General features: G+C 43.3%; 1 protein-coding gene across 1 annotated transcript; it reads left to right on the top strand.

The window, feature by feature from the left end:
• Nucleotides 1-441: 441 nt before the first annotated feature.
• LOC122562824 (immunoglobulin lambda-1 light chain-like) lies at nucleotides 442-4,783 on the top strand. The gene is made up of 3 exons (XM_043716073.2): nucleotides 442-555; nucleotides 702-1,049; nucleotides 4,141-4,783. The coding sequence occupies exons 1-3, from the start codon at nucleotides 510-512 to the stop codon at nucleotides 4,461-4,463; spliced, it is 717 nt and encodes a 238-aa protein (XP_043572008.2). The 5' UTR covers nucleotides 442-509; the 3' UTR covers nucleotides 4,464-4,783.
• Nucleotides 4,784-11,011: the final 6,228 nt, after the last annotated feature.

Genomic DNA, 11,011 nt, shown 5'->3' with positions numbered 1-11,011 from the left:
ACGTTTCACGTTCTCTGGAACTGAAGCAGTCTCTGAACTAGAAATGTTACATCTGTTTGTGACATCTTTTGTTGTTGTTTGTTCCAAGTATTCACATTCAATTTCGCAATATAGAAGGTACAGAACACACGCTGGGCGCGTGGTAAGGCTTTTGGTAAGTTGAGCTTCTATAGAAAGGTCACGAAATGAAATGTGGATCCAGTTTCTCGCTCCACGATATTTCATGCACTGATATAGACAGATATTTTCTTTTTACTCTTGCAATTTCCGCATCCGCTGCATCTAGCTTTTCCATAACCTTCCTTGTATTTGCTGTCCACTGAAGAGATTTTGAGATTGTCCTTGGGTTTCAGAGATTGATTGGTTGAGATGAAACTATTAATTTGCATAACAGCAGAGGGCAACACCCTCTTGGTGTCAGGTCTTATTAAAAGAGTGAACCTTTCAGGTACTGAATCCATCTGCTTAAACAGCTCTCAGTGCATCTCAAGCTCGTTAAACTTTTCACCATGTCTGACTGGGCACGTGTTGTTGTGTTCTCTTTCTGCGTTGCAGGTGGGTGTTCTCATATTAGAATTACTGTGCAATCCATTTTGTGAAGATTATTTGGGGTGATTTTTCCAGTGCGTATATATTCAACAGTTTCAATAATTGATCAAAGTATGCAGCAGTAAGAATTTCGATGTTTTTTCCCCCTCCAGTTTCGAGCGCAGAGATTACGGTTAATCAACCGCTTTCAAAATCCACTTCCCCCGGAGGGACCGTCCAGATTAGTTGCACCTTGTCAGGTGTCACCTTAGGAAGCGCCGCCATTCATTGGTATCAGCAGAAATCTGGAAATGCTCCTCGGTATCTGCTTTATCACTGGGCCGGCAGCAGCACGAACAGAGCCTCAGGTGTTCCAGACCGGTTTTCGGGCTCTGTCTCCGGCAACACAGGAACGTTAAGTATCAGTAACGTTGAATCGGGAGACACCGGGGACTATTACTGTGCCTTATGGAGCAGCAACATTTACTTCTTCGGCACAGGCACCAAGATGATCGTAGGCAGTGAGTAAAACCCCTTTTCCTATAGAATTCAACATTTAAGTTGAAGAATAAAGTACGGTATATATTTTATTTAGCAGCAATTGTAACATCCTGTTCATAATAGAATATAAATTAATTCCAAATGATCTAGAGCTACCCCGTTAACTGGTTAAGAACAGTCTCGCAGGTTTGTAAGGTTTTCTGCTGAGTGAGTCCAGGATTGTGCTGCTTAACCGCAGCCTCAATAACAACTGACGCCAGAGTCTCTGTGCCAGAGGACGGGGAGATGTCCAAGCAACAAAAATAGAAATTGCTCGAGAAATTCAGCAGGTCTGGCATTCCCTGTGGAGTGAAAGCAGAGTTGACGTTTCGAGTCCGGTCACTCTTCCTCAGAACTTGACGTTAACTCTGCTTTCTCTCCACAGATGCTACCAGACCTGCTGAGTTTCTCCAGAAATTTCTCTTTTATTGCTTTAGATGCCCACAATCCATATTCCTTGTTATTTTAATGATAAATTTAGGACTCTTGATTTCTGTCCCCGATCGTCGCCGGGGAGTACCAATAGTGGACCCTCGGGCAGCGAGGAGATCGAGCTCAATAATGTTTTATCCCGTCTCTTTAATATTTTATCAAAAAGACGCAGTAGCGATTTTCGCACGTAAATAATGGTGCCCAGCGCCACGTGCTTAAATAGACGAGCGATACGAGATTAGATTAGTTACAGTGTGGAAACAGGCCCTTCGGCCCAACAAGTCCACACCGACGCGCACCCACCCAGACCCCCATTCCCCTACATTTACAACCTGCACCTAACACTACGGGCAATTTAGCATGGCCAATTCACCTGCACATTTTTGGACTGCGGGAGGAAATCGGAGCATCCCCACGCAAACACGGTGACTCCACATAGTCAGTCGCCTGAGGTGGGAATTGAACCCGAGTCTCTTGCGCTGTGAGGCAGCAATGCCAACCACTGTGCCACCGTACCGAGAAGGGCAACCCCACCTAAACTCCCTTGTCTAGAACATGAAGAATAATGGAAAGTCAAAAGTGGTGGTAACTTGAGCCTTAAATAAAGACAGAACTGCGAGCATTGGAATTTTGAAACAGGAACAGAAATTGCTGGAGTAAACCAACAAATCTGGAAGCATCTGCAGAAATGTCCAGTGACAGTTGTTCAGAACTGGTACCTTTAGGCTTCACTGTTTTGCGTTCTTGATTTTATTAGTGCTCTTAGCTGCTATTACAGTTACATTGAATTTAGCAGCTTTGAGCTACAAAGTTGTCCGAATGCTAATAGAGAGTGAATTCAAACGTTGTTGCGCATTAACATGCATCCAACAGAAAGCTGTATTCCACAAATAAGCATGAATGCTTCTCTGAAGAAGCGTATGCGAGATGGCAATAAAATCGGCGCATGTAGTGGTCTTAATTGTAATCAACAAAATCTGGTGAAACCCTGAATCAGTGCACAGCCTTGTTAAACTCAGAATATTGTGAGCATGAGGTCAGGAGTGCGGTCACCTCATTTTATTGCACTCTGATTATTGTCAGATAGTCCAGTGCAATGAGAATATACACTCCACTCGAGATTTCCAGTTCTTTCGCCTGTTGGAGTCTGATCTTAGGTGCTTGTGATTTCGAGGTCACTGAGTAGAGAAAACCGAATCCGAATCAAAATCTATACCGCATTAGTGGAATTGGGAATATTTAATTGACTGAAATAATAGACTTAACTTTTCATAATATCTCTGCGAGGTAATCCTTGTTCAAGGAGATCCAGGTATATAAATCTCCAATTCAAGCAGCATGAATGTGCATTGGTGAGATTTTGAACTTGGTGACATAGTAAAACAATTGCTAATGGGCGGTCAGTTTGTTTACACTGTTCTGTTGGTATTTCTGCTGACGTTATGACTTCTTATGCACCCCATTCTTTCACAGTATGTGTGCGCGATGGAGGGATGGGGTGGGGGGTGTGGGGGGAGGGTGGAAGAGCTGGTGTAAAATGGGAAGGTTTACCCAGAGTTTAAAACGGTTATAGTGAATTAACGGTGATGTATTTCCAGCACAGGATGGGGTATGTTTTGTAGGAGAACTTGCAGGTGGTGATATCCCCATGCATCTGCTTTCCACATCCTTCCAGTTAGTAGAGATTTCGATTTGGAACGTCTATTTGTCAGAGCCTTGATGAGTTGTGGCAGTACATCTTGTACATGGTATCATGTTTTATCTGGTCGATGGGGCGCCAGTCAAATAGATTGCTTTGTCTGGGATGATGCCGAGCTTGGAGAGTGCAGTGGAAACTGCATTTGAATGGCGACCAGACTTGGAGAAATCAGGACGTGCGTTATTCATCGCAGGTTTCCTGCCACAGCCCTTTTCTTGTAGTCATTTTAAGTACATGGCTGGAATAGGTCTGTTTCTGGGCAATGGTAACCATCAAATATTGATAGTGAAGGTATAATGCGATAGAAATGTCATTGAATATCAAGAAGAGATGGAGTTGACTATTACTCAACTGCTTTGCATTTGCAATAGCTGATCGGACCACTTGTAATAAATCTGATTACAATTTCTTCACGTTAGCAAATCAAAACAACTTTAATATATGTTAATGTTTTCATACTATCAGTACTATTTCTAATAGTTGGCAGAAGCTTGATATTTCAATGGCAGTGTCATCAGCAGGTATGCTAAAGTGTTCCTTCTGTTTTTCAAGGGATGCCGTTATAAAATAGAATAGATATATTTTCTCTGTAAGGCGAAAGTGAGGACTGCAGATGCTGGAGATTAGAGTCGAGAGTGTGGTGCTGGAAAAGCACAGCAGGTCAGATAGCATGCGAGGCTGTCTCTGTAAACTTAGTCAGACCCATTGCAACACTCCAGCCCGAGATTGAATGCCAAATTTTATTTCGTCACACCAAAACCAAAACGTCTTATATTCAGTCCTTCAAGCATTATATAGTACATTAAAATTCAGGCAAAACTACGTGAACTATTTAGTATTTTCCATGATTGACATAATTTAAGTTGTATTATCTTGGAAGAAATCTACTGTTTAGAAAACGTCGTTTCTGAACTCACATGAACCCAATTTATTTTAAACAGGTCCGCGGGAACCATCGGTATCCCTCCTTCCGCCTTCATCGGTTCAAATCACGGAAAAGAACACGGCGACCCTGGTGTGTTTGGTGAGCGGTTTTAACCCGGGCGCTGTGGAGATTGAGTGGACGGTAGATGGCAGTGTCAAGGGGAACGGTGTAGAGACCAGTCGGGTCCAGCAGGAGACGAACAACACGTTCAGTGTGAGCAGCTATCTGACTCTATCAGCCTCGGAGTGGAACTCACACGATCTTTACTCCTGTGGGGTTAAACATGAGACTCAAGCAACTCCGTTTCAGACAAGTATCTCGAGATCGAGCTGTGTGTGATTTCGGAAACTGCACTTGTCTCAATTGAGAAAGCTTGTGTATTCCTGTTCGTACCTCCCATGTAACAATACGGTAGAAATTATTTGTACTCTGGTTAATTTTTATTTTAAAAAAACTCATCGTGCTGAAAATGTCCGTCTGTAAAAGTAATTGGATTTTACAAACATGCCGTGTTAACTGAAATGGCAATGATTATTAGCTTGCATCTATACATCTGAATAAAAGACAGGAACAATGTGATTGTGTCTTAAATAATGAAGAATTATGAATCTATTCCAACACAGCAGTTCAATAAAACAATCGATCGAACGTCAAAGGCAGCATTCATTTCAACGTCTTTCATTTCTGTCAAAATGAGTCAAATCTATTTTCATTCCAGCACTTTAAGACTCCCGAAAGTACATGGTGCAAAGTGCTCAACAGTCAGAAGAAACATACTGTTCCGCATGGTGTGTGTGTGTGTGCTCGCGCGTGCTAGAGAGAGAGAGAGAGAGAGGGATTTTGTGTGTAAGACCGAAGGTGATTGTGAGTGTGTGAATCTATGTATGCATACATAAAAAAGACGTCTAATGTCTCTCATAGACATCCGTCCGATGATTTTAGCATTCAACAAAGGAACGCCAAGCAATTGATAAACAGAGAGGAAAGACATAGAGAGTAGTGGAGCAAAGCATGAGTCTTTGAATAAACAGATTTAACGGCTCTGAATGTAACTAATTCAAGAAAGCATAACGAAAGTGAAGGTGCGCACAAGTTGGACAAAGAAGGTGAAACCAGACTAGAGAAAAAAATCCAAGCCATTAAATAAATAACGGAGACAAATTTCAAGATTGAGCAACTAAAAGAATTGCTGTTTTGAGTGTGCCAACATTTAGAGGGACTGGGATAATCTTCAGTGTAAATAGTTGTAGATGAATATGTCAATGGGAAGGACAAGAGTCCGCTCACGGTCCGAGGCTTAAACCGGGGCTTATTTTCACCAGGCGGGTGACAGAGGGCTGGGACCAAGATGTATTTTTACATCCAGGAATCCCTCATTGTGATAACAGCAAGCTGCACACAGTTGTCTCGACTACAGTGGGGAGATTCACGCTGATATCCTTCCCAGTGCTGTTCATATAACGTGGCGATTGCTCATTGTACGTCTCATCAGGGCCGATATATCACAAAATAGGGCAGAATGAATCCCATTTCTCTGGTGACCCAGGTTTGATTGACGGAGTAAGATACCTCATTACTCCTTCAGAAATGGAGCCAGCACATTGTCGCTCCTATGCCCAATACTAAAGCCGACTTGCTTGGGGGCAAATTACTTAATTCATGTGAAGGGAAAACAAATCTGGGTTTGTAGGCTTTGGTATCTAGGCCAGCTTTTATTACCTACCTCTAGTTGCCTTTGAGAAGATGATGTGGACGACACTATTCAACTGCTATGGACCACTGCTGTGATGAAGGCTTCCAGGATTTTGACCCAGCATCACTGAAGGAATGGTAATATATTTCCAAGTCTGGATGGTGAGTGGTTTGTGTGTGTGTGAGTGGTTTGTGTGTGTGTGTGTGTGTGTGTGTGTGTGGTGGGGGGTGGGGGAGGACGGGGTGGGGTGGGGGGGGGGGGGGCAGGATTTGTAGATAGTGATTTTCCCGTGCATATGTTGCCCTTGTCCTGCTGTCGAAAGAGGTTGGTGAATTTCTCTAGTATTTTGTAGAAAGCACGCACGGGTGCTACTGAGAGTCCCTGTAGGTGGAAGTCAGTGTTTGCAGATGTAAGGACAATCAAGCATGCTGCTTTGTTCTGAGTGGTATCATGCTTCTTGAATGTTACATGTATCATAGCACATCGCCTGTCCTTACAGCCAAAACAATTCTCCCAGAGGCTGTCCAGCCTCTTGTTTTCCGCTGTAGTTCATCAGCTTTATATTCCAGAGACCTCCCCAATCTGGCAAATTATCATCACAGTCTGGGTATGACGGAATAACGTAATGAAGACCCTTTCACACTCCTCAGGTGTAGTCCATGAGATCTCAGTCCGAGACTGTTTCATTGAATCTTATAATAATTCCAACGGGCCACACTGTTTATGTTAATCACAGAAACTGGCGGTTCCTCTCATTTACATAGGATGCACCATCATAACCATCCCATCGTGGGTTCGTGCTGTTTTCCCTCAGGCTCTTAACCAGACATTTCATTTTTAAAAGCTCATAATTTGTTTACAATCTATAATTCTGAATCAAATAGCAAATGACAGCCCTATGCAAGACGTTAACCACCTCTGTTGTGTCTTACTTCACTGTCTTTAACTGATGTGAAACTCCCGACTTTTCCTTTTCATTGACTATTTGAATCAATCAGACCATTCCAGATCTACCATTTCGGACTAACCCTTTGGTTGAATGATTTTCATGAGTGTAAGTTTGTCAGTAATTGGCATTCAAAAAAAAATGTCTTGCTGTCAAAGCAACTTCCCCTGCCATTTTGTATACTGCACAGATTATTTGGTAGATGTTCATTAGTTATAGCAATCTAATTGACCAGTTGCCAATGTCAGATGGCCGTGGATCCACATTGCCCCTGCTCCACCTAATGCTGATGTATTCTTGTTTATGGTAGAGGGCTTATTCATGAAGAGAAAAAAAATATTTGCACAACCTTTCTCCACAATGTTTTCAAGATCTAATCACCCAGTTCTACTGTCTGCCGAGAATTGTGAGTGACAACTCACATATAGCTTGAGAGCATTTGCAAACAAATTGTAAACTTCTTCCAAGTTAAATGTGATCCCTGCTTGCTATCCTTTCAAACCAGTATTTCCTCATCTAGAGAAGAGTTTTGGTTTTAAAAAATCATTCATGGGACGTGGGCATAGCTGTCTGGCCAGCATTTATTGCTCATCTCTCATTTTCTCTTGAGAGGTGATGAGCTGCCATCATGAACCATTGTGGTCTATGTGCTGTGATTTGACCCCCTCTTGGGCGTTTGTGGTGTGGTGAGTGGATTCCAGGACTTTGATCTGACGACAGTGAAAGAATAGTGATATTTTTCCAAGTTAGAATTGTGATTAGCTTGGAGGGGAACTTGCAGGTCGTGGTGTTCCCATATATGTACTGCCCTTGTCCTTTTTAAAAGGAAGTTGTCATGGGTTTGGAAGGTGCTGTGAAAGTGCTTTTGTTGGGTTTCTATAGTGCATCTTATCGATAATACACACTTTTGCTATTGAGATTTGGTGGTGGAGGGAATGAATGCTTTTGAATTGGGTGCCAGTTAAGAATGCTGCTTTGTTCTGGATGGTTTCAAGTTTCTTCAGTGTTGTAAGAGCTGCATCCATCCAAGCATGTGGCGAATATTCCGTCACACTCCCGACTTGTGAATTGTAATTGATTAACAGATTTTGGGGAGTCAGGGGATAAGCACTCGCTACATGTTTTCCTAGCCTCTGACCAGATCTTGTTGCATTTGAACATGGATTGCTTCAGTATCTGAAAAGTTGTGAATGGTTCTGAACATGGTGCAATGATCAGCAAGCATGCTCACTTCTGACCTCATGATGGAGGGAAGGTCACCAGATGCTTGGTGGTTTATATTTGTCTTGGAAAGCAGGCTAATGAAATGGTTTGGTTTTTGCCAAACTGATGTGTAGTCTAAAGAACTGTGTCCCCTCTGAAAAAAGTTATATATTGCAAGACTGACTGGCTACAGGTCAGGACAGTGTAATCAATATTGAAGAGAATTTTACTGTGTGACGATGCTGCTCCTTTAACAAGGGTATGCTGAACTTAGTTTTCTTTTTTTAGAGACGTCATAAAAGAGAACAGATTCGGAAAAGTCTGTGGTTGAATGGTTTCAAGGTCAATTTGATTATAGCTAACAGACACTGCTTCAGGCAGAAAGTTTTCATGTTCTAAAAAAACAACTTGTACAATGAAAGGGGAGAGGCCAGTTCTCGCAGCTCAGTTAACTCTGGCTTGGTTTAGCTTTTTAACAATAGTATGAAAAAAGCTGCTGGACTCGAAGACGCAGGTCCAGACTGGTACTCTCTGACTTCTCTCGTGTAAGACACTGTACTTGATTTTACATTTTGTGCCAAGAGGTGTCTTTTCTGGATTCTTGCAAGTAATTGGAACAGTATCATTAAATTGGGATAATTTTATGCCACACTCGGTTCAAAGCCTTGATGTCAATGACTGTCACTCTCACTCCACATCTGCATTTCAGTTCTTCTGTCCATGTTTGAACCTATAGTGTAATGAGGTCAGAAGCTGAATGGCCCTGGCAGAAGCCAAAATGGGCATCACTGAGCAGGTTACTGTTCAGCAGGTGCTGCTTGATAACACTATGATGACACCTTTCATTACTTTACTGCTGACTTAGAATAGACTGAGAGGGCGTATTTGGCCGGGATACATCTGTCCTGCTTTTTATGTACAAGACACACGTGGGCAATTTTCTGCATTGTCGGGTATATGTCAGTGTTGTGACTCTACTATCAAAGCTTCGAGAGGGAGGTGGCAAGCTCTGGAATATGAGTCTTCAAAACTATTGCGAGAATGTTATCTGGGCCGGCGGCTTTTGCAGCATCCAGTGTCTCCAACTGTTTATTGATATCAACTGGAGTGATTCGAATTGGCTGAAGTCTGGTAACTGCCGTGCTGGGGACCACTGGAGCAGGTCGAGATGGATCATCCACTCAGCATTTCTGTCTGAAGATTTGTGCAAAACTTTCAGCCTTATCTTTCACACTTCTATGCTGGGCTCGTCCATCATTGATAATGGGGATATTTGTGGACCCTCCTCCTGCTCCAGTGGGTTGTTTAATCGTCTACCATCATTCTTGACTGGATGTGGGAGGACTGCGGAACTTAGATCTGATCTGTTGGTTTGGGACCGCTTATCTTTTTCTATCACTTGCTGCTTATACTGTTTGGCATGCAAACAGTCCTGTTGCTGGCTTCACCAGCTTGGCACATCATCTTCAGGTATGTCTAGTGCTGCTCCTGGAATGCCCTCCTGCAATCTCCCCTAGATGAACGGGTGATATGTCAGGACATGAGGTTACAGGTTGTGCTGGAGTACAGTTCTGCTGCTGTTGATGGCCCACAGAGCCTCATGGATGCCCGGTGCTGAGTTGGTACATGTGTCCAAAGTCTGGCTCATTTAACACAGTTCAAAGTTTGTGAGAAGATTTGTAGCTCCGGTGCTCGATGTTGTGTTCTGTTCGCCGAGCTGGGAATTTGTGTTGCAGACGATTCGTCCTCTGTCTAGGTGACATCCTCAGTGCTTGGGAGCCTCCTGTGAAGTGCTTCTGTGTTGTTTCCTCCGGCATTTATAGTGGTTTGTCTCTGCCGCTTCCGGTTGTCAGTTCCAGCTGTCCGCTGCAGTGACCGGTATATTGGGTCCAGGTTGATGTGTTTGTTGATAGAATCTGTGGATGAGTGCCATGCCTCTAGGAATTCCCTGGCTGTAATCTGTTTGGCTTGTCCTATAATAGTAGTGTTGTCCCAGTCGAACTCATGTTGCTTGTCATCTGCGTGTGTGGCTACTCAGGATAGCTGGTCGTGTCGTTTCGTGGCTAGTTGGTGTTGATGGATACGGCTCGTTAGCTGTCTTCCAGTTTGTCCTATGTAGTGTTTTGTGCAGTCCTTGCATGGGATTTTGTACACTACATTGGTTTTGCTCATGCTGGGTATCGGGTCTTTTGCCCTGGTGAGTTGTTGTCTGAGAGTGGCTGTTGGTTTGTGGGCTGTTATGAGTCCTAGTGTTCTTGATGTATGGTAACGTGGCTAGTCCATTGGGTTGTGGCATGTCCTCATTCTGTTGCCTTTCCCTTAGGCATCTGTTGATGAAATTGCGGGGGTATCCGTTTTAGGCGAATACATTGTATAGGTGTTCTTCTCCCTCTTTTTGCAGTTCTGGTGTGTTGTAGTCCTTTTGAACAGTGTCTTGATGCAACTTCTTTTGTGTGTGTTGGGGTGGTTGCTTTCGTAGTTTAGGACTTGGTCTGTGTGAATGGCTTTCCTGTATACCTTTGTGGTGAATTCTTCGTTCGGTGTTCTCTGTACCATCACGTCTAGGAATGGGAGTTGGTTGTCCTTTTCTTCCTCTCTCGTGAACCTGATTCCTGTGAGTGTGGCGTTGATGATCCGGTGGGTGTTCTCTATTTCTGTGTTTTTAATGATTACAAAGGTGTCATCCGCATATCTGACCCAGAGTTTGGGTTGAATTTGCGGTAAGACTGTTTGTTCTAGTCTTTGCATTACCGCTGCTGCTATGAGTCCAGAGATGGGTGAGTCCATGAGTGTGTCGTTGATTTGTTCATATGTTTGGTTGTTGAATGCGAAGTGTGTTGTGAGGCACAGGTCCAGTAGTTTGAGTATGCAGTCTTTGTTGATAGGTTCCCGGTCTTGTTGCCTGTTCTGCATGTCCAGCAGGTTGGCTATTGTTTCCCTGGCTAGGGTTTTGTCGATAGAGGTGAACAGTGCCGCTACATCAAATAAGACCATAGTTGTCTATGTGTATATTTCTGATGATGCCCAAGAATTCCTGTGTTGACT

Source organism: Chiloscyllium plagiosum, unplaced genomic scaffold, assembly GCF_037043375.1.
Source record: "Chiloscyllium plagiosum isolate Xiang-an unplaced genomic scaffold, Cpla_swu_hap1 HiC_scaffold_24, whole genome shotgun sequence".
Taxonomy (NCBI): Eukaryota; Metazoa; Chordata; class Chondrichthyes; order Orectolobiformes; family Hemiscylliidae; genus Chiloscyllium; species Chiloscyllium plagiosum.
This window is presented reverse-complemented; position numbering and strand designations above follow the sequence as displayed.